Source organism: Pithys albifrons, chromosome 12 (assembly GCF_047495875.1).
Source record: "Pithys albifrons albifrons isolate INPA30051 chromosome 12, PitAlb_v1, whole genome shotgun sequence".
NCBI classification, from domain to species: domain Eukaryota; kingdom Metazoa; phylum Chordata; class Aves; order Passeriformes; family Thamnophilidae; genus Pithys; species Pithys albifrons.
In genome coordinates this window covers 22,172,145-22,199,134 of record NC_092469.1, presented here as the reverse complement: position 1 = coordinate 22,199,134, position 26,990 = coordinate 22,172,145, and the positions used below count along the sequence as shown (strand labels likewise).

The following is a 26,990-nucleotide window of genomic DNA, read 5'->3' as shown; positions in this document are numbered from 1 at the left end:
CAACTGCTTAGACTGTGAAGGGCCATCTGCCTATTAAGTTTTAAGAAATTTTTTTATTTGATCAAATGTTCAAAACCCCAGCCATTGAAAAAGCACTAGTTTCCAGCTGAATTGTAATTTATTGCCCACATATTTTGGTGTTAGCACTATCTGAAGTCATCACTTTTTGACAATACAGAAAACAAAGCTTTTGCTGCCCAAAACAACCTGGACCCCAAAGAAACAGTCCAAAAAAAGACCAGCTGAACATTCACAACTATGCCAGGTGGAGGGAGAAATGAAGTTCCTTACACAAGAAGCAAGATATTAATGCAGCTGCATTCAAGGTGCTACTAGGTGATTGTTCCTGGTATTAGTTAGGGCACCTAATGCCTGATTCAGAACCTGAAATACATTCAGTGACTTATTTCCAATAAAATGAGGAAGTATTCTGACAAACACATTTGTGAAGAATTATGAAAAATTTATTCTGCAGAGCACCCAGGATCATTGCTAACTCAGGAGTCAACTACTTTTCATATAGCCTCATTTTTGTATTTTATATATACAAGTTCCAGCTTTTATTAATCCTTGTTTATGTAAGGTTCTTCTAACTGTTAACATTTGCAACTGTCATGAGCCAAGCAAACCACTTATCTTTTTTTCCCCTTCAAGCTTAACTATGGGACAACTTTACGAAAAGGAAAAGGATGAGGATGGATTCCTGTATGTTGCCTACAGTGGAGAGAACACATTTGGGTTCTGAATGGTGGGTCTTGGATATTATATGATCCTGCTGTGTATCTTGTAAATAGCTGATCATTTTCTGTTCTGACATCCACAAAAGTTCCTTCTATATACATGCATTTGTAACTGGATTTATTTCTTAATATATTGATAGGTCTTGTTCTATTAGACTCTTAAATTATACAAAAAAAGTTTTGTTGGTTTTTGTGCATATTTGTTTTTTTCTCATGGCTATGAATTCCCAGAGCCTCATTTTTTTGGGGGAGATACATCTGATGACATTGATAAAATAATAAAGCAAAGTAGTTGGGCTACTGAAACATGAAGAGAACAACACACATTTATTCTGGTTTGAGGTGTTGGTTTAATTAAAATAAACCCAATAAATTAGTATTGGCAACACTGGATTTGCTGGCACATCCTAAGCAGGAGCAAGATGCTGTTTGTGTTGAATTGAGCTAGTATGTTCCTCTTTCTCAATTAACAAGTACAATAAAAATTCCTGTCACAAACAGGCAATGCTGTAATTTCTTTACCTTAATTTTGGCCAGAACGTTACACATCACCTTTGCTAGATGCTATACAGCTGCTTGTATCACTTACTAGACACTGTACAGCTTCTCAGACTTTAGTGTAGCTGTTGGCGCAAGAAGAAACAAGGAGCTCTTTGTAGGTTTCAAAACCAAGAGCTTCAGATCTGCTACATCTCATCAGAAAAAGAGCTGTGCTGGCCCACAGGCTATCAATGGATGAGTAAATACCATTGACTTTGGAGAACAGGACCCAGGTGTCAAAAGCACAGCACATAAGGAAGGGGCACCTAGTAGAAGGAACTATATAAACAGGAGACTCAGAGAGCTGAAGAAGTGGAAGGTAAAATTTTTACATGAGTTATTGGAGAACAAGAAATAATTGCGACAGAGTTCAGATTAAAGCAGCTGCTGAAGCAGCCCTTAAAAACAAAAACAAAACCAAACTCACCCTCATGCTAAAAAGTAGTTGTGTTACAGATAGTTATATAAATACACATCCTTTCAAAGTCAGAATTCTGTGGATATTTTAAGGACATTACAGAACCAATATGTGAAAGAACAGCTTTACTGTACAGCTGAGTGGTTCGGGGGACACCAGAGTGAGGGCTCCATTCAGAAGGACTTGGACAAGCTCAAGAGGTGGGCCCATGTGAACCTTGTGAGGTTCAACACGGTCAAGTGCAAGGTGCTGCAGCTGAGCCAGGGCAACCCCAGTATCAGTACAGGCTGGGACTGAAGGGAATGACAGCAGCCTTGAGAAGGACTTCGGCGTACTGGAAGATGAAAAACTGGACATGAGCTGGCAATGTGGACTCACAGGTCAGAAAACCAGCTGCAGCCTGGGCTGCATCGAAAAAAGCATGGCCAACAGGTTAAAGGAGAGGATTCTGTCCCTCTCCTCTGCTCAGGTGAGACTGAAGCACAGCTCAGGGGTCCTCAGCACAGGAAAGACACAGTGCTGTTGGAGTAGGTCACAAAAATTACCAGAGGGCTGTACCAATTCTCCTATGAAGACAGGCTAAGAGAGCTGAGGTTGCCCAGAAAAGGCTCCAGAGAGACATTGCAGCCTTTCAGCGCTTAAAAAGAGGACCTGTAAGAAAGATGGGGCAGATGTTTCAATGGTTTTAAACTGTGAGGGTAGACTCTGACTAGATTTAAGGAAGAATTTTTTTTTATGAGGATGATAAAAACACTGAACAGGGTGCCCAGTGAGGTTCTACATGCCCCATCCCCGGAAACATTCAAGGTTAGATTGAATGAGGCTCTGGGCACCCTGTTCTAGTGAAAGGTGTCCCTGCTTATTGCAGGAGGGTTGGACTAGATGACCTTTAGAGGTCCCTAACTATCCAAACCATTCTATGATTCTGCTTTGTTGAGACACACAGCTAAGAATTAGAAATGCTACATGCACAATGAAGAATTCAAAATCAGTTCCTCCAGTTTATTGAGCGCTGTTGCCAAAGCATATACACAGTACAGCAAAAGTGAAGAGGCTTAGTCAGAAACCAAAAAAAGTTGTTACTCACGATGCTGTCAACCTCTCTTCAAGTGGGCTTTGCAGAGTTACACAGCTGCTTGTACTTGCAGGCAAAGAAGCAAACCCGTGGATCGCCCAGGAGAGGAGGGTGGAAAACCCACCTTATTGACCCGATTGTACTGAAGTTCATGCCTTGATATGAAAGGATACTACTGGCTCGTAAAAGTAGCATCATTTTGACCTTCCTAAGCCAGCAAGGAAACACTAAATACAGTTTAAATTCCTAATAAAAATTTTACTTCATTTTGACACTACATGGTGCGTAAGAATTTAATTTTTAAAATGTTTCCATTTACAATGGGAATTTATCACTTTCCAAACTTAAATCAAGTTCATACTAACTCAAAGTTCCACGAGGAAACAATATGCCTAGAATTATGTTTGGTTACACATTCATTCACAAGTACTGGCAGAAAGACTCCAAAATGTGAAGGCAGGAGCCCTGTGAAATGTTGCCACTATTATTAGAGCCTTGTCACAGTAACTGTGCTCCATGCGCTGGCTGCACCTGAAAATGCTCTGTTCTTCTCAGTAAGCCTTTCATTATTCACAAAAGCACTGCACTGCATAGCACTACTTTAGTAAACATTCCATCACTGCTTCTGCCCTGAATTCCTTCTAACTTCCTTTCCATGCATTAATTACTCTTTACAGAATTCTTGGTTCAGAATGAAGAAAAGTGGTTTCATCTGTCTTTTTTTTAATTTTTACTGGAAAGTCTTTTTTCCTTTTTCTATAGTTATCAAGTAGTATTTTTTCTTAGCTGTTAATAGGAGAGTAAGAAACAAAACTGCTAGATAAAAGTAATTACATGCTAGCAAACATATATCTAAAAGCAAGGGAAGATTATGACTGAGGTGACCTTTTGATTACCCTTCATAACCCTCTTAGAATGCCACACTGACTGCTCTCTTTAGCATCTCCGTATTTATTAGTTCAGGTTTAGGAATCCAGATATGCAAGTAATTCCCGAGACTGCAAGGATAAAAGTTCTACTGCAGTAACTTTACTTTTCAGCTGCAGATGCACTTAAAATGGCAGTAAAACATCACAAGGTTTCCTTTTGAAATGCATAGATGAAATGCATCCCTTCAGATAGTACAGTCACTCTTGTAAAAGTATTAAAAGCATTTGGGTCCCATATGATCTTCACTTGCTGTTAACCCTTTAGGACTGGAAAGGCATTTCAATTTACAGACTGAATAGAAAACTAAGAAATACCTCATTACTGTGATGGCAACGCTTCTGTATCACCTGTCTATGCTAAATTGAAATGTCACCTCTGGTATAAATAGACCAGTACTGGATGAATTTAGTATTGAGTAAATATTTAGTATTCAGACCATTTAGATGGTCTGCTCCCCAAAATTATCTTGGTTCTACCTGTAAATCATTACTGCACAAACCACTTACACCATTATTGGATACTATGAGAGAAAGAACACCAAAACCTTTCCTTCCTTCTTACCAATAGATTTCTGCCCTCAGCAGGGCAGCCCAATATCTTTCCTCTAGTGCTTACTGGATATATTGCAAAGCTCATTTAACTCCTCCCAGTGAAAGGCTACACCTTGCTTTGGATTCATGGTTTGTTTTTCTACAAATACAGTAATTTAAATAGTCTTCAATTTACTCTGGATGTACTAAGATCAGTAAGCCTTCCAGCCTGTGTAAGGTGAACAGTGGAAGCATGCTGTGAAGGTCAAGGTCTTGCTTTTTCAAAGTTAGTGGGATGAGAGCATCTTGTCTCATGGAACCACAGCCTCAAGGTCAAACAGATTGGTTATCCCTACCCTTGGACAAAACCACTTGCTTCTTTCTGTGCTCTGGTTCTGACTTCCTTAAAGATGAGCAGGCAGTCTGCCCTGCCTTCTTACTGTAATTGAAAACAGAATGATGTCTCCAATAGTGAGGCTGGTAAAGACATCCCACTCAATGATTACAGTTTCTTTGTTCTGGCAATTAGGGACCATTGGTTCCCATACTAGTTTGAGAAAGTCAAGGACCTACCTGAGTAATAAACATATGCTCTGTAGAGCATTTTACACATACTGTGGGAGTCTTGGCATACTCCTACGCTCTGCTGCTCCCTCTAGGAATTGTTTGGTTGTCTTCATTAACCATGAACTGTAAGCAGTTCATTCCTGCCACTTCACTGCCCCCAGCTCTGCTCCCCCGTGGCAGAGCCTGCATTGCACTGTCCACCCTGTGCCTTGCCTGTTTCTCAGGGTGTCAGCAACCCCAGCGTAAAGCTGTGATACAAGCCTGGAACACATGAACTACTTTCCAGGAGCAATTCTTCCAAAGATCTGCTGACAAGGATCAAAGTTTAGTTTGCTACCTCTTAAAACAGCAGAGACTGTATTCTCTCCTATCTCTGCATCTCTCTCTTCTGAGTTTTAGAGCAGTTTCACAGGACTGCCTACAGCATTTCCTGACGTTTTGGAATTAAACAAATGGTGCATTTGAATACTTATTTTCCATCACTGAAATGCCATCCAGTTGAGTGTAAGATCCCACGCAGAGAGCCCCTCAGCCTTCTAAATGCTGTTTTGTTTTAGCTCTTTCCCTCTCTTTGTATATTCATTGACCTGCTCTAGCTCAAGTCCTCAACTCCACCCAAAAAGTGAGGTTAGTATCAGTGTTCAGCACCCCCAGAACTGCTTTTAAATCTGACAAGTAACAGAAAAGTAGCAGTCTACAGTTCAGAAGTATTTTACAAATGCACAGCAATATCTTACCAGGAATAATCCTAACAGCCAGGGTCAAATTTTTGAAGAGCTGTAAGAATTTAAATCATGTAACTACTCATCCGAAAACTAGTCTGACGCCAAGACTACAGAACTAGTCTTACATAACCCATTTTAATACTGCAGCTGGATAGGAAATGGGAACATTCCAGTCTGGTCAGCAGGTTCACTACAGACATTGTTGATTAACAAAGGGAAACCAGGTATGGTAAGTTAATAGTTTCCACAAGGGATTTCAGGGATTTCAAGATTTCAGGGAAAGACAAAGGTAAATTTCAGGAACCTGGAAATTTACTGGTAGCTCTTTAGGTACACTCCAGGACTCTGCCTTTGGAATGCTATTTGCTCAGCTACAGTAACTGCTACCATTTATCTTCAGCACTTCACCCTGTAGCCCATGTGCAATGGCATCTGGCCATTTTTTATCCTCTGATGACTAAAGCAAGTCACCCATCTCCATAATCCCTGCCCTCTACAAACATGTACAATGACTTCCCCCTCACCAGTACAACTGGTCTTTCTGCATTTTAGTGCGGGATTTGAGAGAACAGGCTTATACACACAGAATTCAAGTTATTTGTTATTTCTTTGACAAGAGAGAACTATTCTTACTTGACAAATCAATCTAAGTGTGAAGTGAAAGGATTTGCTGAAATCATTCTCAGAATGTGATGTGATGTGGACTGTTCGGTCCTGTACCCAGCTCAGCAAGTTGACAGCAAGGCTGTTTTGAGAACTGCTGTGCCTGTTTTTCAAATCCAAAACTGTAAAATACCGAAGAACATAAATTCAGATCACTGAAGAATTCTGAAGTTCTAAATTACCCATTTCTTTCATCCTGCCATTGCCTTGTCCAAATATTTTTATGATTTGTGGTTTACAAGAGAAAAAATATGAAGGGGGAGTGTGCTGCATAGCAGTTACACAGTCCTGAACTTGGTCATAGGAGGCAACTGGGACAGAAAGTTTTGGAAGGATTATCCACTGCTTCCCCCACAACTGCTTTCAGTGTTGACTGCTTTCCCATGCAGATGTTGGTTGGTAATAAAGCATGATGATGAGAGACTGCAAGAGAAGTGCTAGAAACTATTTTCAGTTCCCCCCCCAAAGCATCTCCATCTTTGCCAGGCTATTAATGAACACTTGCCAGGAAATAGTGACATAAATGGTTATGGCATTTCTGCTTTTAATTAACCATGTTCCATGGGTGGATGGGGATGCACAGTGCTTGAAACACTGAAAAGTAGGTAAATGTTTGCCTGTAGTTACACAGGATTGACAGATTTCAACCAAGTAATCCAGATTTCCTTCCTTCCTACAGAAGCAATGCAGTTGAAGGGTTATCTGTCAAAGTCCTGAAATTAAGAGAGATGCATGGGATATGCTAAGTGGTATTATTTGACACAGACTCCCCTCGTGCTCTTTTGCTTCTGCTGGGGCTATATTTAGTATACAGCAGTATATATGACAGATTCCTAGAAAAAATGATGCTTTAACAGAACTAGAATTTCCAGTTAGAAGCAATGGGGCTGGGGGACATGGAAAATTCTTCCAAGCACCAGACAAGGAGAGCCAAGAGTTATAAAAATATTACTTACTATACATTTGTGTTGTCCCAGCAACAGAAAAACAACCTTAACATTATGAGGAGTGGAAGAAAAAAGCAGCGCTAAAATTTTACAGTGACAGTCCTTCTTCCATAGCACTGCTTCAATTTCACTGCAATAATTATGGCAGACTGATCATGTCCTCATATAACAGGGGACAGCACATCACTGCTTCCTTTCTTTTGGAGGCATATTGTTTCATGCAGCTCAGAACTTTAAGTCAGCAATGATCCTTTTCTGTATTTCAATAAAAAGGGGGCTTCAACTCAATCAAAATAAAAACTTCTCTAAACTGCTTTCCTTTTCACTCCTGTCTCTTTACGGCACATGAACTAGAGGACGTCTTTTCTTGGCCCTTGAACTACAGAGGTATCTGCTACGGGGCAGAGCTTATTGCTGGATTTACACAGCCACATGGATTCTCATGTGAAGTGCAGATACTCCTTGGCATTCTTGACCCAACCAAGCAGGGCTTGGTTACGCAGCACTTTCCAGGCTTCTTGATAATTTAATGCAGCTTCCTTGTAGTCCCAGTAGGTTTTTAGAGTCTTCATCCTGACAGGAAATGCACAAAATTTGAAACAATTCTATGATCCTATTGAATGTGATGTCACAAAATGAAAAAAAGCAATCAAGTGTCTAAGAACATGATGATGCCCTAAGAGTTCTTTCATGCTACTAGGTGAAATTCTCTTCTAGGAAAACTTGGAGAGGCCCAGGCCCTGAAGCCAGACATTTTCAGCAGTCTTATAAAAGGAAGCAAAACAACTCTTCCACCATGCTTCATACACACTCTCCAGAAACAGAAGGGTCAGTGTCTGGCTGTGACCACAGGTTACAGAAAATTTCCATGATAGCAAAAAATGCTGAAAGCAAGCTAAAAAGGTGGCTAGAGTTGCTTTGAACTGGGTAGAGGTAACCTTAGCTTGCTACAAGAATAGATATGCTTGCTGGCCGAAAGGTAAAGGGACAGAACAAACAGAACAGCTCTTTTCCAGCATAAAACTAATGAGGAAGTGAGAAAAAAAAGGAATTTTTTTTTCTTCCCCTAAAGCAAAAGAGACTCAGTGGTTTTGATGCTCTGTTTCCCTTCCTGGAGTAGCACCTACTTCCCACAGTCTCAACAGAACTATTGGTTACTCTGCTGAGCACATAATACCATTGATTTTCAAAACACTGAAATTCAGGTCAGGAGTATGTGAACACAAGTGCCTCTAAGACAATTTTATCCAGATTTGTTTCCTTTCTTTGCATTCCTTTCCCAGTCTCTTTCATCTCTCTCTGCAAAAAAGTCAGTCAGACACATGGTATGCAATGTTTTTACACATTAAACCCAGTATGAAGGCAAGATGATAGGCAACCTTCACCAAGAAAGAGGAAGAGCCAAACTACTACAGGACCCCTGATCTAAAAACTCTGAGAACCACTGCACTAACTTCTAAAACAGGCTTTAATGCTCAAAGGCAATAATGCTCACCCATCACCCCCCAGAAACAACCCCACAACCCCTGCATAGCTGCAGATATCAGAAGTGTTTCAGCCATACAGCATTCTGCTATAAATTTATTTCTAAAACATTGTGACATGCCTACCAAGCCACATTATCTGTCCTACAGACCTTATGTTCCAAAGTGCAAGAGTGGAGAACCTACCTATGCCTTAGATAGGGCAAGTTTCAATAGTAGTATGAGGTTCTGCAGCATTTGGAAGATTGTTACTCCATTTCTGCGTTCTAGCTTGGGAGACTAGATTTTCAAAACATTATTGAAAAATTGGGAAATGAGCTTTGTGTGGCTTTTTCCAGTGTCATCTGAGATGTGGAAAAACTGAATCGCACAGTATAATAGAAAAAAAATCAAATCTTGGGGTAATTATGATGGCTAATCATGGGCAGAATATGCTACTTAATAACAGGCTCTTCATCTGGCAAGGACCTAACAAATATCTGTGACCTGCGATACATAAAAGACTTTCTTAGATGAGAGGACCTCACTGTCTCACAGGCCTCTATGCAGGACCACTGCAGGAATTATATAATGTGCAAGCTTTACAGACAAAACTGAAAAGGAATTAGAAAATTGCAACAAAATTCTTGCCAAATGTGTTTGCGTTGTATTGTAGTTGCTTTTAATTGGAGAACAGCAGTGCCACCAGTGACAGTTACTTTCATTAGGCTGACACTTCCTTACAATCATCCTTAGTCACTCCATCAGAAAATATTTAGCAGACACCTTTTGTTTCTCACTGGCAAAAACTTTCAAATATGAAGCCCAAGCAAAGGTTCTATACTTTAGCCTATTTAAAATCTCGGAGGCATCTGAAAGTCCTTGCACTCCTCTGGACAACAGCCCACCCTCCTTCCAATCATGTATCACTGGAACTGGAATCATCTATCCTGCAGAATGAACAGGAAGAAGGAGTAATAGCACAGTCTTAATTGTGATGGCTTCTGTCTATAATTTCAGAGAAAAGCAGATTAGTCATCCATTTAACCAGCCCAGCAAGAAAGGCAGGGCAGGTTTATTTTACAAAGTCTCCCTTAGATTTAGACAAAGGGTCACACAGCCAGACACAACTTGTTCAAACACCAGTGCCTGATGACTCTGTATGGTGGGAGCCACTTGACAAAAGAAGGCTTTCACTTCCTCAGGTGATGAACAAGGTATGTTTTTTTCTCTAGGAGTGGGAAAAAAAAACCCAATAATGCAAAAAACTTGCTTTGCTATATTACTACTAAATAAACCACAAAAAATACTACAGAAGATTTCACATAACAATTCAGATTAGCAAAGGCACAACACTGTCCAACTGTGTGTCATCATTCCCTGGACAGTGAGAGTAGAAAACATGAAAAGGGGGGGGGGGGGAATAGATGGATTTATGCATCAGTTGTTTCAAAACACTAACGTGAGAGGGAGTCAACTGAGAAGAATGAAGTATGGCAGGTGGAGGTAAGAGGAAATAAAGAAACAACATTTTAGTTAGTCTAGCTAGAGAGGTGAGTGAGAATTTAAGTAAGGCACAGAAGGCAGATCACATAAATTAGCAGAAAGGAAGAAAGAAAGTGAGACAACATAATACAGCACTATCTGGCTCCCGGTGAAGAAGTAGCACACGCCAGCCAAACACCACCTCCTTCTCAGTCTCAGCTAAAAGCAAATAAACCAAATCCTGAAAAAAAAAATATTGCTGAATGATGCTTAACATCTTAGATAAACCACACTACTACAAATACCTAACCTTGCCTTCTAGGAGAGCCAGCAAAGTTCTGGCCAAAGTGGCCTCTCTACCTATTCCAATTTAACAGTGTCCACACCGATCCTCTGGACAGAAGCAAAGAATGAAAGAGAAAGGAAGATGCAAAAAGCAGGAGAAGCAGCTTTAAATACACAAAAAACCCAACAAAACATCAGAATCAGTATAAAGCTTTAACTTTCCTGGTTCCTAGGCTTAACAGTAGACAACAGTGAAGCTGGAAGGAAGGGTTAAGTGAAGAATGATCCTTGTCCTAATATACCCTGCAACTACAAAACAAGCTGTTCAGCAAATTTCAAAGTAGTACAGAGCGAGTTTCTCCTGATGGAGCAGAAAGGATGGGAGGCAAGAGACCAAAAAGTAGACTAGAAGAGGCAGGGCAGGAACTTAGGGTCAAAGTGTGAAAAGGAAAATGGGTGACAGCACAGCATTAGAGTCAACAATTTGTAGGAAGCGGTAACAGGATATATTTAAATGGAAAGAAAATACAAAACTGGGTAACTGTTAAAAACACAGAAGTTTACAGGATACAATTTGAGATTGTGGGGTTTCTTATTGGAAGTTCAGATTTCTTATCAGAAGTTCACTCAAACTCAGACTCCAAGGAAGAAAAACGAAACTATGTCAGAATATTGTGTAGAAAAGGAAAGGGAAGACAAAGGAAACAGCAACATTAAGACATTTTTTATTTTGCTTTTTAAGTGAAGAGAAGGAAAAACAAGACTTCAAAAGGGAATCAGCTGCACAAGCTTACTGGTGAGCTAGCACCTCTACTGTATAAATAGAGTTTGTGCAGCCTGAAAACAGTGTCACATCTGCGAATCAGCTGGACTTTGTCAGGAGCAGTCCAGACAGGAAAAAAACAGTAGAGGACAAAAAAGTCAAAGGAAATGACAAAGCCACTAAAGTCTAGAAAAGCCCTGAGGTAAAGTGACTTTATGTAAGCAGCACATGATCAGCACAATGAGTCATCTACCCAACAGTGCAACAGTTCACAGTCTGTTTTGAGGATGTTATGATGGCTAAACAAGTGAGGACAAACTCCCATGCAAAAGAGGCTAATACTTATATATTTAAAACTGGTTTAAGAAGAAAGTGCATCTCTACTTTAGAATGAATTGAAAGCATCTCAACAATAGCATGGTTTATGCTCACATCAGAACTTTGAAATAGATACACACTAGGAGACACTTCTACAGAACACAGAAGGTAACTGCAATCTTTAATTCAACAAAACTCAAAACCAAGCAGGATGTAGCAATTAAAGATCCAAAGTGGACTTACTTTGGCTAAGTTCACTGCATCTACTGTCATGGTATCATGAAAGGCTGACATTGGCTATCTTCTCTGCTTCCAGCCACACATGAGCCAATTCAGCTCATTTGTCCAAGAGAAAACACCGAAGATGACAAAATTGTTTTCAGCCACATTAACTAGTTGAACTGACTCACCATGAGAAGTGCTACTGATACAAGAGAGAAAACAGGAATCTACAGCCAGTAGCAGCAGAGACTGCAGTGGGACCATCCCAATCAGCAGCTACAAGCAGTTAAATTGGCTCAAGAGCTGGTCTAACTGCATCCTAGAGCTGGTGAAATCATACCTAGAAATAAGTCTAAAATAAAATAAACCTTCCATAGCAATGGATTTGGAACCTTCTATATCTCTCAGAATCTCTAAGCCAAAGAGAGAGCTTTCTGTGCATGTGAAACTGTGCCTTACTTTATGGCAGCTATTTGGGCTGGAATACCAACAAATACATAATGAATGTAATGCTATGCCAGAGTGGATGATTACTGCAAGGAATTAACTCCAGTTTGATAAATCAAACTTGATTCTAATAATGTCAAGGAAAATTCCAAGTATGGCCTTCTCAGTTCTTTCCAGAAAGTCTCCACCCATGTAACATAAGCACTGCATCGTGAGCCCTACGCACTATCGCACCCTACTAGTTCTTACTCCACCATACACTGAGAAAAGATTTTAGCCTAGACTTATCAAAAAAAAAAAGCTGAAACACTTTCTTGTTGTGAAACAAAGAAATGCATTTGATAGAATTACTAAACACCAACTAGATATCAATAACCTCGCAATTTTGGGAAGGGCGATTTGAGCAACACGAAGGGCAGGCAGCTGATCTAATAGTGCATGTTTTCAGAGGAGATACTGCTGCCTCATCTCGTGTCTCTTCGCATTTTTTAAGTATCAAATTTTAACAATGTACGTATCTGAAGTGAGATTCATGAGCAGATTTGGTATCATCACAGTATTCTTCAGTTTCATTAAGATAAACTCACTCTTCTAAATGCAACAATATTATCTTTACCGGAGAGTGTCTGGTAGATCCTCTTGTTTAATACTTGCCACCAGCTTTTGGAATTTATGGAAGAGTTCCACTTTACAGATCTTGGATCTGGTATTAAAAGAAATACATTAGAAATTCTGCTGGAAAAAAGAAATCAGAAGTTTCACTTCCCTGTACAGCTCAAGTAGCACATCTCAGCTAAATATTTTTTATAAAAAGGATTATGTTCACTTCTCAAAGAATGTAAAAAGTTCTCCACCATTTAACTTTTCCTACCCCATCCAAGCTGCCTACTTGCCTTTTCCCTTTGTTTTGAATGTTATATTGACAAGGAGCTGCATTGCCTTCATTGTCCCAGCCAGCACTCCTCAGTTTGCAGAGAGAACATTTTAGTATCACCACATTGTTATCAGCATGAGACTGCACTGTCATCAGCCCACAACTGCAGCAACATTTAGCCAGAAGGACCAGTCCCAGAACAGATTAGGCAAGCACAGAAAGGCTTGTTCAAACTGGCAAATTTTGTGTTATTGAGAACAAATACAAGAAGTAGCAGAAATATCTGGAACAATGCTGTCCTTTTCACAATGGTGATGAGGACACATTCAGCAACAGCTGCAGGGTAGTTAAATATAAAGAGACTCATCAAAAAATAAAGGGAGTCAAAGTTTAAAGGGTCTTTAGAAGACATCATATGCATCTGTCAGCTTTAAGCACTTCTATTTCCCCAAAAGATGGCAAGAAACACTGTTTATAAAGCACAGTTTGTTCTTCAAAGCCCAAGCTATTTTCTCAATTAAATTATCTTTATACACTTGTCTTCACAATGATTCAGTTCTCTAAAAAGTGCAAGCTAATTTTCCAGAAGCACTAAAAGAAACACCAATCAAAAAAACCCTTCCTACATTGCTAGAATGTATTTTAAGAACCCTCAAAATGGCAAAGAATCACAGAATCTCCACAAGGATCATTGAGTCCAACTCCTGCCCAAGAAAACCCCAGGAATCCTGTCATGTACCTGCAAGAGTTATCCAAATGCACTTTTGAGCTCTACAGGCTTGGTGCTGTGACCACGGCCCTGGGAAGCCTGTTCCAGTACCTGACCACTCTCAGGGGGAAGAACCTTTTTCTAATATTCAGCCTAAACCTCCCCTGACACAGTTCCAGCCGTTCCCTCAGACTCTGTCACTGGTCACAGAGAGCAGAGATCAGTGTCTGCCCCTCCACATCCCCTCATGAAGAAGTTGTAGACAAGGATGAGGTCTCCCCTCATTCTCTGCTTTTCCAGGCTAAACAAACCAAGTGACCTCAACCACTCCTCATATGGCTTCTCCTGCAGACCGTTCATTATCTTGATGGCCCTTCCTTTGGATGCTAATACCTTTATCACAGGTGAGGCCACCCCAGTGCAGGACAATCCCCTCCCTCCTCCCCCAGGACAGGGATGGCCCTCTTGGCTGCCAGGGCACTGCTGACTCATGTCAAACTGGCCATCGACCAGGATCCCTATGTCCCTTTTCACAGCACTGCTCTCTGGCTTCCCATTTCCCAGTCTGTACATTCATCCAGGTTTGCCCCATCCCAGGTGCAGAACCAGCACTTCTCTTGTTTAAACTTCATAGTGGTTGGCGATTGCCCAGTCCTCTAAGCTGTCGAGGTCTCTGCAGGGCCTCTCTGCCTTCCCCAACTCCTCCCAGTTTAGTATCATTGGCAAGCTTACTTAGTGTACCTTTGAGTCCTACATCCAAGGCACTTATGAAGATACTGAAAAGCACTGGCCCTAAAACAGAGCCCTGTTGAAGCCCACTGGTGACTGGGGCATGCAAAGACACTATAAAATCTAATCTTCAACTTAATCTGTCAAAGGTTCATATTGTAGTTTTTGGTGGTGTAGTTAATTAAGCATTAACAGAAGCACATACCAGACATTTACCTACAAATTCCTTTCAGTCAGTCATCTTTACCTTCCTTGATAGTGTTATCTAGCATATTGAAGATGGGGAAAAAACCCTCAAACAACACTCCCCAGCAATCACCATGACATTCCTTGAGAGAAAAAAAGGTGTAGAAATACTTGTCATGTTTATTATTAACCACCAATAAGGCTGTAAATTCCTTGTTTTCATCATAAAAGGTCCTTTTGTGACTGTTTCTCACAAAAGTGTAACAGTTTACTTGCTCCTTGACATTGTTTTTAATCCTGATTTCCTAAGGAAATGAGATGTTTGTAATCACAGTCTTGTAGGCTCTCTCTAATAACTTTTGAATGTTTTAGTGAATTTTGAGCACATATTGAGAGGAGGCTCTCTCAACACTAATTAAGTTCTAACACTTCTGGGATAACTGGCAGCTTAGCAGATGGCTCTCAAGTTTTAGAGCTGATACACAAACACTGTGTAACAAATTTAAGCCTAGTGAGATAAAGGGGTTGATTTGTTGCTTTGATCTTTCACATCTTCTGGAATACCTTACACACCACATAGTGAAAACTACTATTCTACAGTGCACACAAACCCTGTCTCAAAAGACACGCTAAATGATCCAGGTCACTCCTGTTAGCAATACTCCAGACACCAATGCTGGTCACAAAACACAAAGTTCCCAGTTCTCTTCTTTCCATAGAAAATTTGAAAATGCCAGGATATACCAGTATAAACTTCAGTCAAGTCAGGCCTAACTTCAAGAAGCTTAGAATATGCAACTTAGAGGCATGTGAATAAATTATGCACAAGAATTGTCTAGAATTGTCTAGGCTCCACTTATTATGCTATTCACTACTGAGGATTATTGTCATTCTCCCAGAAAGTCTGAGAAAAATTAACATAAGAATATGATAAATTGGTAGTATAAGCAGCCAACAACTAAAACACAAACCCTAATGCTCAGGCTGAATTTCTACAGAGCACTGAAAATTTTGGTCACCTCACCTAAAGAGAAGATAATACAGAGATGGAGAAATTTGTCTGCAGATGTTACAAGTCATTGCTCTCAACCACAAGAAAAATACGCAACTGTTTTCTTAAGCATTAACTGTTGATAGACGATTATGACATTTTTAAAGAGCACAGTGCCAAAACCTCAGTTGGAAAGGTGATATGTTTCATATTAGGAATGTACTGCAAGCTTTTCAATACATTTTCAAACTTGAAGGCCGAAAGTCATGTTTCAAAGCAACACTTCACACAATCACACACCTAACTCAGATGGCTTGACTCTTAAAGAAAAAGAAATCTGCAAAAAGAGAATCTGCTATGCACACATTTCTATCATCAACCCCCCAAAAATATAAAGCAAAAATTCTATTAATTTAACCAGTAAATATCTTGTTAATAAAAATTTATCATAGTCACCTACCATTATCTATCATGCTCTCAACAGTGACAAAGAAATAGGACAAACTTGTTAACTCTCATTTAACTTTCATTATTCCAAGTGCCCTCTCCCCTTTCCACCACTCCCTACCTTCCCTCTTTTTCCCCACTCCCTAGATTTCCTTCTGCTGACAATGCACTACACATCATGTGAGCTGACAGAGGCATGTATGCTAACAAATAAAACATGTGTTCAGGTATTCCAACATTCTCACACCTGCTCTGATGGCTTCCAATCCCCTTCTTTGTTGTTCCCTGGCGGAAGCCATTTGAGGTGACATCCAACGGTTGCTCAGGGACTGCACTCCAACTGATAGCTGTAGAAGAAAGGATTAGGAACAAGGGAGATGCTCTTATCACAAAAAATATCTGGCCTCCAACTTTGTAATTCTCCCTTTCTTAGGAGGATTCTACTTTCTTTTGTGCATCCTGTTTGGACAAAGCATGAAGAGATTTCCAAGTCAGATGACTTATTTTCACATCAGGTAGTGAAATACTCCCTCACGCTACTTGCTCCAGTCACTCTGCGTTTTCCTTATTAACTTATTGTATACTTGAAATAGCTCTGTTTGCTAACTGATGTACATCAAATGTCTGTAGACTTTACTTGAAAAATAGTACTAGCTAGGAGTCAAAAGTAGTTTGTTGAAAGAGATAGCAAATGCCAAAAACCTTATCCTTTACCCCAATTCTGGGAACTTTGTAATCATCTTAGACTGTAAACTTCTTAATTCTGAAACTCTGCATAGGATACCTTCTCTGTGTTCCTAACAGGCAAAACACCTGCATGTTCATCAACTCTAAATACCATCTTGCCATTCAAGATGCTCAGAGACCAATGATTATGTTGCTCACCCTTGTGTTATGATTCAGCTGCAAGTGGCATACTCCGCTGTCAGTTGTACTTGCACTGTGATTTAAGTACAATGTTGTATCACTCTATTCAATTACAGTCTTGTGTAACATGGAATAACATTAAATACATATGATTGGTATTAAACCCTCCACATGTACAGTGTCTAAAAATCACCTGGTTAGAAGGTACCAGATTCTGACAAGCAGATATAAAGTTACGTTAAAATGAAAACACTTTCTGTTATTTCTCTTCTTTGTAATTATCTCAAACTTCAAAATATTAAACAGAACGCGTTTTTCTTTCTTAACAATACCAGCTGGAATGTTCCTATCAAGCATATTTCAATGTTCAGGGTTAACAGACCAGAATTTAGAGTTTATTCTGATTTTCACTCCTTCAAGAAAACAATCAACCCAGCATAATTAATATGTGCAAAAAACCTGTGACAAAGCATCATTCATCTTCATTTAACAGAATGACATGAAAAGTGTACAGAAAGACAGACATACACTGAATTTAGTCACAGGTGGTTTCAGACCTTTTTTGCTAACTGAAGCAACACTATTTTTCAACGATGAATTTTGCTTCCTATCTCACAAAATCAAAATAGTTTCCTTCCTGGCACTTATAAATAACCCCAATGTAATGAAACTGAATTCCATTAAGGAACCCTTTGTTTCCATTCTATTTTATCATCAGCTCTACTGTAACAGAAAAACTTCCAGTTCTGGTTCAGACAGAAAAGTATACAACTGCAGAAGGCAGGCATGTCCAAGTTGAAAAAAACTGCTTAACCACATACATTGGCAGCTCCATCTTTTCCCCCCCAAATGAGACCAAGTGGCTAAATCATGATGAGATTTGCATATTCATTCATCACCATGACAAAAATGCCAAGTCCAAAATCTCTATCAATTAAACCTTTACACTATAGTACTCTGTATTCCTTCTTCGTTCACAGAATTCTGGAGCAGTTACAAGCATAACCCAGCATGGCAATTCTTCTTTTTATTACCAAGGAGAATGCAAAATTAACTGAAACAAGACGTCTTTTGAAATTTTTGCTTTCTTCTTGACCTAGGAACTTTTGTTTTCCCCAGTTATTTTCTGTCTGTGTTTAGATTAGAAATAATGTCACCACTAAGTGTTTATTCAATCTGAAAACTCCCTACAGGAAACTAGAACCTGAGTGGAGTAATATTAATTATTAACAATTAAATTATGACCTGCAATTAATTTTCTGCTGTTCATACTTTGCCTCTAGCACTGGAAATGAGTGATGTTCTGTTCCAAACAACCAAAACCGCCTCATTTCTATTTGGAGTTTTGCAGACAGTTATGCAACTGGCCCAAGTTAACTCACCTGCACTACACGGAACAAGTTTTGTCTTGCTCTTAATTTGAACTTCCTGAACTGCCTCACGACTGTGTTCAAATCGAAGATCTGACTGCAGCAGCTTAACTTCCTGAGCCAGAAAACCATCTGGTAAAGATGAGATGTGCTGACACCTAAAGTAAACATGGGAAAATGCAAACAATTTTCAGTCTTTTCTTCCCAAACAAGCATACTTTGTATAATTTTCATTATTTAAAATATGTTCCTTTTACAATAAAACTGAATTGAACATGAGTTATAAAGGAGAGACAAGGAGGCTTGGAGGCATTTTTCCCTTCAAAAATTATTTGTTAAAAAAACAGAAAACAAACAAAGCTACCTTAGTTTATTAAGACCTTGGCCATCCTAGAAAAAACTGCGGTGAATAGATTTTTAAAAAGGTCTAGTTAAAAGCTAGTATGATCGATGAAGTATCAGGATAAAAACTGCAATGCACTTCTGCAATCACAAATAAAAATAATAATCATAAAGTATTTATATAGTCAACCACATTACATTAGCAATTGCTTTATGAACCTAAATGTCCATAATCAAAGCCTAAACAGACACAAAATAAACCTACAGTTCTATGTATAATCCCATCTTTGTTACTTTAAATTAGCATTGCGTACTGGATGAGATTAGGGTCATATGACCAAAAAAGGACATTTAACATCATAATAGTTACAAAGAGTAGGAGCAAATGAACACTGAAGCTCATATTGTCAGATGCAACAGTCTGAAAAAGTGCCCGACTTTGCAACCTAAGAATAATAAGCCAAGGCAAATTCGTGTCACGTGTGTTCCAGAGCGCACCACTGGACAGGTTGTTAAGAGCTTTCCCATTAACAGACTACGGCCTCTTTTATAATCACCCTAGAAGGATGCAAGGCTATAGAGAAAAGTCACTAAAGAAAGTTAAACCTTTCATATGCACTGGTCCAGCAACTGCCTCTTAAAGAGAATGGTTCAGCTCCCTGGTTTCTTACTTGCTCTCCTTGCCCTCCACTCTGTTTGGATCCATTTACTCTTCTCTACTACTTGCAGATTCCTTTGTTGCACTCATTTAGCATCCCAAGTAAGAAAAATATCCACTTCCTATCCTTTTATTGCTGAGATAGTTTTCATCAACTTAAGAATCTGAGGAGAAACTAAGTCAGTGCACAACAGATGATTTGCCTCATTTAGCAGCACTGTATTTCATCTCCCACAGAAATTTCCATTAGGGAGAAAAATCAAATCTTTGATGTAATTCAAATTAAAGAAGCAGACAAATTTTTACCACCATGGAAATTCATATAAGCTTTGTCTTTCCAGTGTAACACACCTCTCTCTTCTTCCAGCTGACCAGTACAAGCTGTCACATGCTAGTCCTGAACCATTTCAGTAAATCAGAGAACAGCTGAGGGGGGAAGAGTCCTCTTGTAGGTCATCTGGTCCAACCGCCCCTGCTCCAGAAGAGCCACCTACTGCTCAGGACAGTGTCCAGATGGCTTTTGAATTACTCTAAGATGAGAAACTCCACAACCTCTCTGGGCAGTGTCTGCCAGTGCTCCATCACACTACAGTAAAAAAGCATTTCCTGATGTTCCAAGGGAACCTCCTGTGCTTCAGTTTGTGCCCCATTGCCTTTTGTCCTATCACTGCCTAGTTCCATCTTCTCTGCACTCTCTCTCTTCAGGTATGTATAAAAATTGATAAGATCCCCACAGCCTTCTTTTCTCCAGGCTGAAGAGTTCCAGCTCTCCCAGCCTTTCCCTACATGAGAAGTGCTCCAAATCCCTTACACGTCTTCAAGGTCCTTTGTTGGACTCTCTCCAGCATGTCCATGTCTATCTTGTACTGAGAGGCCCTGAACTAGACACAGCCCTCCAGCTGTGGCCTCACCTGTGCCAGAGTACAGGGGAAGGATCTTTCTCCCTGGACCTGCTGCAATACTTTACCTAATGTGGCCCAGGTCTCCGTTAGTCTTGATCCCAGAGCACAGTGCGTGCTCATTTTCAACTTCAGGTCTAGCAGGACCCCCTAGTCCTTTTCTGTGAAGCTTTTTTCCAGCTAGGCAGCCCCCAGCACATATTGGGGCATGGGGCTGTTCTTTCCCATGTGCAGGAGGTGCACTTTTCCTTGCTGAACTTCAGGAGGTTCCTACCTTTCTCCTGCCTGCTAAGGTCCCTCTGGATGGCAGCAAAACATCCTGGCATATCAGCCACTTTTCTTCATTTTGAGTCTTCAGCAAACTTGCTGGCATACACTCTGCACCATGATCCAGATGATTAATGAAGACATTAGACAGGACTGAACCTCGTATTGACTCCTCAGGTACACACTTACTTAGGACCTTCAACGACACTTTGCCCAGTGATCACTACCCTCTGGCTCTGATTCTGAATGACTCTGGGCCCAGTCATTCAGACAGTTTTCAATCCAAATGTTTGCTCATCCAGCTCATACTTTAACAGATTCTTAATGAGAATCTTACAAAACAGTGTCAAAAGCTTACTGAAGTTCTGGTGTTTGTGTGACCCACGTTGTCTTTCGAAACCCACTGTCTCCATACACATCATGTGATTTCCAGAAGAGAGCACTTACCTTTCAATAATTGCTCTCCGCATAGCTTCATGGCTATATGGGCACTTCCCCACTACAACTGCGAACAGATACACTGGGTACTGCAGAAAATGCATCAGAAGAGCTCCTTGACACCCTAACACATTCCACCGAGCCAGTTTATCACTGCAGGACATAGAACATGTTCTGTCTCCACGACCTGGCTTCACTCGTAATAATCCCACACAGTGGTACCCCAGCCCAGGTGCTCGGGCATCATCCAGCTCTCCAGGTACGCATTTTGCTCCAGTTCTGTGAACATCTACTACCTTTGGCCTAACTAAGCCAGTTTCCTTTTTAGCTGTTTGCACCTCTGCAGAACATTCACAGCACCTCTGACTCGTGTCTTCTTCTCGTTTTACAGATTCTTGCTGAACAGGCAGGTCTTCAGTGATTGTGGAAAAAACCCCATCATCTTCAGTTTTCATTTTCTTGATTATATAATTACTTGCCACATTCTCTGCTTTCCTTTTGTCTTCTGGACACCAATGATAGTGGTTACTTCTGCACTCTTCAGATTGTGCAGCTGCATCACTTCCAGTCACTGGCTTAGAAAGCTCTGGTTCACTGATTGGAATAATGGAAGCATCTCCACCTAGAACAAAAGAAATAACATACAACTGCCAAAAACACATGTCATGACTGGAACACATCAGACCAGTAGTATTACAACTACTATTAGCTTTCACAGAGTTGCACTCAGGAAAATTTAACTGTGAGAACACATTTTTAAAACAACATTTTCCTGTGCAACAAGGAATCAGATTTCACCTAAATTTTAGCCAATATATGCTTCATTTTGAGTTTTGCACTCTGCATAAGAAACAAGCAAATAAGACAAATTAAAAAAAATCTATAAAGCAAAAGGTAACAAAGGCATTTGACAGACTACAAGCAGTGCTGAAGACTCACAGGAAAACCAATCTGATCTAACCAAACAACATGAACCTCGAAAGAGTAACTGACGAATAATCTGACAGATAAGGGTGAAAACTTTAATCTGTACCACTGAAACAAACTCAAAACCAAAATTCTGAAGCTCGGTTCACAGCAAAGCAGGCCTGACAGACCTGGTTGATGAATGTGAGAAATTTCTCACATGTGAGAAAAAGGAAGCAGAAAATTATTCTTGCTAATAAATTTGAAGATTCTATTCTCAAATGCATTGATGAAGAAAATAATATTGCATATTCCAGCAATGACATCAAAATCCTGAAAATATATGAGCAACTAACCCACTGGACAAAGCAGTGGTGAGGCACATTTTGAGAGACTCCTTTGCTCTGTGACAGAGGAACAGTTGAAGAATACAGTCCTGAGAGAGCACAGTACCATTGAGACACCTGGTATGCTGGTATGACAAGAGGCTGCATTCTTTTATTTTGCCAACAGATCTTCATCTTTGTGGTGCTGGTTTTTTTAAAACACAGAGTGTTTTCCATGACAGAAGTCACATTGCATTATGCAAGAAGTTTTGGGTTGGGAAGCTGGTGATGTTTTGTCAGTGGAGCTTTTTTTGTTGTTTTTCAGGAGTCTGGGTTTGGCTGAGGCGGAGGGAGGGCGGTTTGTGGGTTGTTTCTGTTTAGCGTTTTTTTGTTTGATTTTGGTTTGTTTGTTGGTTGGAGGGTTTTTTGTGTTTGGGTTTTTTTGTTTGTTTGTTTCACTGGGGTGGGGGGGATATTTTTTGTTTGGTTGTTTTTAGTAACTGTGGTAAATGTCAGTACTTTCTATTAATGTGTTAAGCCAGGGAGATTGTTTAAAGCAAAGCAATGGCAATATGACAGAACTTCTGACAAGTATGCTAGTTTCTGGAAGAGAAAATAGTATCTATCGTTGTTTAAAGTGAAACATTCAATTATATAACATGAGGAGTATATTGGATTTACTGAGTTTTCATCCATCACATCCAGTGAGACAAAATTCCAAATCTATCGGTAAAGGACCAGTCAAGTACATCTTCAGGCACATACTGGGAACAACAATTACTGCCACACTTTCACTTCAGATCAAAGAGAGACCAAAAAAAAGCAAGGGGCAGAAAAGATTCTACAAGTGGAAGCAATGTGATTGGTTCAATAGAGCATACTCACATGGGGTATGACTGCAGAAGAAAACAAATAAAATATTTGGTCTGAGTTTCCATTTTCCAGTTTCAGTTCCTGGACTAAAGATACTACACTGCTGATGGGAAGCTGCCAGCCACATCTGATGGAGAAGGTATCTGTCAGGCAGAAGGTTTTCATGAAACATTTACTTCATTTTCAATGCATGGAAAAACAGCAAAACTTGGATGCCCTCTAGTGCCTGTTCTTTCCTGATGGAGTCTATGAGGAGCCAATCAGTTATGCTTCCACAGATAGACAGGATCCAACATACTCCATAAACAAAAACACATCACTGGAACTTCAATAACAGACCTCAAAGGGCTGGATTGAGTGGAGTTACCTATCTCTTCAAATTGTATATATAAGCCACTCTCCTCCCACTGTGTTTGTTTACCAGCACTGGTACTCATCTGATTCTCTAAGACTCATATTAGCGACATCAAACTGCCAGGAATGTACTTATTTCTTCAGAATTACTATTCTCCTGGCTCAGTTCCCTGCACCAGCGTATCATATGTTGTAAATAAGAGGACTGTACATGGGAAACAGCAAAAATTCTACCCTTGACCAGTAGTCATCAGACCTGAAATGATGTCACATGAAATCAGATCTTAATACTTCATAAAGAGGCTCTAAAAGAACACAAATGAAAGAGGCTCTAAAAGAACACAAATGAAAGAGGCTCTAAAAGAACACAAATGAAAGAGGCTCTAAAAGAACACAAATGAAAGAGGCTCTAAAAGAACACAAAAGAAACAAGCTTTTGTGAAAGGGTATTAACACCATCTAGAAGTGTAGAAATTAGGCTAAAATCCTGCTAACAGTGAGAAAAAGTGTTGCCTACAGAGAAGTAATGCAGAGTACATTCTCCTATCTGAAGCTGCAAACTATGGCTATTTCAGGAATAGATCAAAACCATTTGTATCACAAGCACTTCAAGGGGCATTGAGTAACAGAACATGAACTTCATGCCTCACCTCTGGAAACTCCTCTTGGCCACAACTTCAGCATGACTGTCATTCAGAACGTCTCCTAAAGCAAAAACCGAGTGAGAATACAAATCATGACTGAAAAGGAGACAAACAAAGCAAACAGAACTTCACACCCGACAGTTCTCCAGATTTCTTAGCATTTGAAGGTTTAACATTAGTATTAGGTTAAAGCAAGGTATTTAAACTTCCAATCACCACTAAAGGAGGCCAATAGCCTACGCAAATGAAGGATAAAAGTCTTCAACTGCAGCAACTCAGAGACTTGTTTGAACACCAAATTTTAACTCTTCCCATACTGGAAATCTTTGAGTAGAAAAAACCTTAAAAACCTTCCTGACTTTCATTCTTAAATCTTGATACTCTCAGACTAAGCATGACATCCAGAAAATTTCAAGTGTTTAAGCTTTTGGTTGAAGTTCTTTTTTGCACTGTGTCCTACAATTTAAATGAGTTTTCTTGTAAATAATTCTGATATTTACGAAGTTTACACATCTCATCTTCCACCTTGTTGCAGTATCTGCCTACTGCAGTATCTTATTTCAGGAATAAAAGGCCAGGTGATGAGTCCTCTTTAACAGTTCCGAAAGTTTAGAAGGGATCTAATAGAGAACAATTAACGTGACCTACCACCAAGTTAATCTAAAAATAAATTAGGGTCATCTTAAGAGGAAAATATGTTCTAAACTTAAGATCACTGAAGACAGACAACAGCAAGACAAACTAGTTTTAATTCTTCCAAATCAACTTTCTATTTTGACCCATAATACCTGAATTGTAAATAGTACCACAGTTTAACCAGAAATCATTTTTTCCCTAAACTGATCAGAAAAATGTCTGTATTAATACTCTTCTAAAATGGCTAAATCAGAAGAAACATTCACAAAAACCTAAGATAAATTTAGTTTCTTCTCTTTTGATCCACTAATTCATTTCAAAATGAAAGACATTACACAGAACATGAAGCAGCCTAAAGCTGATACATGCAAACCCCGTATCTTAATCTATTCCTCCTCTGAAGTCTAAAGATGACAGAAAGACCTGTACCTACATACTCATGATCCCTTTTCCCTTAGCCACTTTTTAGCATTCATCATCACTATGGCTCCTCCTCTCTCCTAGCAGCAGAGACAGATACGTTACGACTTAAAAAATGGACATGCAGAGCAAGGAAAGCTCTACAATAAACAGTAGGAAATGGTAGTCATGAGAAGTCATGTATCTAACCCATAGATTTTTTGTACAAACACTTAAAACTATCTAGTTGCAGAATATGCAGTGAGGGAGAAAAAGCCTTTTAGAGCCTTCCTGGTATCGCCCCTATCCAAACTCAGGAATGGCATCTTTTGCATCAGACCACAACAAAACTAGACTGTAACAGGTAACCAAAATACAATTATTTTGGTTATGTTTTGCTTTGCTTTCAGTTATAATGTCTTTGAGTATGCAGACTCGGGGCCTAAGCCATACATTTCTACACATAAAAAGTTCATTCATCTTTAAGGCAGCAAGTGCAGCAAACCTTCAGGGCTGCCTAAGCTCCTCTCTCCTTGGGAAGGTGAGGCCTGCCTTACACTTCTGGCTTCAATCCATAGTAAGTCTGAGCAGAATGCCTTGGACATTCTTATTAATTCTATAACACTAGCAAGAGAGAAGTTAGCATAGGTAGTCTGTTCTTGAATTTTACACCAGACTTACCAGTTTTTCTCATTTTGTTGTGGCCAATACATTTTGTTCCAGTTCCCATAGCAACAACTTCCTTAGTTACTGAAAAAGAAATGTTGGCTGAACAAATTATCACCAACTATTGCCAGAAGCATTGCTCCTCAAACAGTCAGTCTTGTACAACAACACACAGAATGGTGTGCAGAAGGGACTTAGAGAGAGACAAGCCATGCAACAACCTTACAGAAAGGAAACGGCATCAGATCCAGAAGCGAATACAGAAGGCAAGAACCACCAGCGTGAAGGAAAGTCTATGACAGCATAGCAGGGAAGACCAACACAGGCCTGAGGTGCCAGGCAGCACAACAGAAACTGGCACAGCATTCCCCAAACACATAATAAATCAACATGGGATACAATATGCCTGACAACACTAAAGTGCCAGTAAGGGACAGGAAGATGAGCACAAATGCAAAATGCAGTAAGACAGTTTGTTAAAGGAGAGCAAACTGAGATCTGCGATCTACGAGTCTTTCAAATAGTAGCTAAACACTTTTGCAAGCGTTTGCATCAGGAATGAGGATTCTGCCTAGACTTTCACGACCTACTGAACAGCCAAATGCAGGCTTTCATCTTCCTGATTACAGTCTGTGAAGAGCAGCATTTCGCTATAACCATCTCCTTTCAGACAGAAGTTGTAAAAGCTTTTATAATCACAAAGGATAAAGAATTTGGGTGAAGATAGAAATGCGGCAGGAAGAGGTGTATGTTTAAGTCACCCTCGGGGGAAGTAAAAAAAAAGGCAAGCATCAAGGACTGCCACCTCCACTCCCCTTCACCCTCATCCCCACAACTCGTTCTTACCCTGGAGGTTCCCTGGACTAGCACGAACCTCCCTCTGGGCTGCAAACTCCACTTTGACAACAGCTGCCAGTGAAGTCCATTCCCTGTTTGGATCTGGTTTTCCCTGCTTAGGGAGTCTCGTCCTATAATGAAGGTAACACAACTCAGCGATTTCATCAGCCGACCACATGGCTGCTGATGCAAGTGCGGGTTCCACACGGAAAGGGGATGCCATCACAACACTTGAATAACAACCCTCATCTCTTCAAACACCACCATCTTGCTCTGCATGACGCGTTCCTGCATCAGATTCCAACATCCACGGCCTGTCTTCATCACCCCTTCCACGATTACTTATAGCAAACAACTTTTTCCGAATGGCTAGAAAGACAGAACTAGAACCCTGAAGTGCAGCAGCGGGTTGGGCCGTTGGGTTCCCGCGGCTCCCGCTGTGCAGTCACCCGCA

At 40.0% G+C, this 26,990-nt stretch overlaps 2 protein-coding genes across 5 annotated transcripts in view; one reads left to right on the top strand and one right to left on the bottom strand.

The window, feature by feature from the left end:
* Positions 1–3,025, top strand: part of GABARAPL2 (GABA type A receptor associated protein like 2) — a 7,117-nt gene extending 4,092 nt beyond the window's left edge. Inside the window, exons 4-5 of one of the 2 annotated variants that reach the window (XM_071567674.1) lie at positions 655–748; positions 2,847–3,025. In XM_071567674.1, the coding sequence (XP_071423775.1) occupies positions 655–745 (91 nt within the window). In that variant the 3' untranslated portion in view covers positions 746–748; positions 2,847–3,025. Of the gene's footprint in view, positions 1–654; positions 1,246–2,846 lie in introns of those variants that run through there. The other variant, XM_071567673.1, reaches the window with a different exon arrangement.
* Positions 2,680–26,875, bottom strand: ADAT1 (adenosine deaminase tRNA specific 1). Of its 3 annotated transcripts, XM_071567670.1 has the most exons (9): positions 26,546–26,758; positions 25,715–25,783; positions 24,005–24,059; positions 23,013–23,143; positions 20,905–21,517; positions 18,304–18,449; positions 16,302–16,401; positions 12,735–12,821; positions 2,680–7,708 (listed from the first exon to the last, which is right to left on the bottom strand). In XM_071567670.1, the coding sequence occupies exons 1-9, from the start codon at positions 26,712–26,714 to the stop codon at positions 7,576–7,578; spliced, it is 1,503 nt and encodes a 500-aa protein (XP_071423771.1). In that variant the 5' UTR covers positions 26,715–26,758; the 3' UTR covers positions 2,680–7,575. The 3 variants fall into 3 exon arrangements, with proteins under 3 accessions (XP_071423771.1, XP_071423773.1, XP_071423772.1); XM_071567672.1 differs by lacking the exon at positions 12,735–12,821 and having other exon boundaries at positions 26,546–26,875; XM_071567671.1 differs by lacking the exon at positions 25,715–25,783 and having other exon boundaries at positions 26,546–26,875.
* Positions 26,876–26,990: the final 115 nt, after the last annotated feature.

Bases quoted from the DNA above. Each gene is read 5' to 3' on its own strand.
- ADAT1 (XM_071567670.1), bottom strand. From the start codon at position 26,714: ATGTGGTCGGCTGATGAAATCGCTGAGTTGTGTTACCTTCATTATAGG. The intron at 23,144-24,004 runs GTGAGGCATGAA...TCTGCCTGACAG, and splicing joins GCCAAGAGGAGTTTCCAGAG to ATACCTTCTCCATCAGATGT. The intron at 12,822-16,301 runs GTGTGAGAATGT...TTTTAATACCAG, and splicing joins ATTGGAAGCCATCAGAGCAG to ATCCAAGATCTGTAAAGTGG.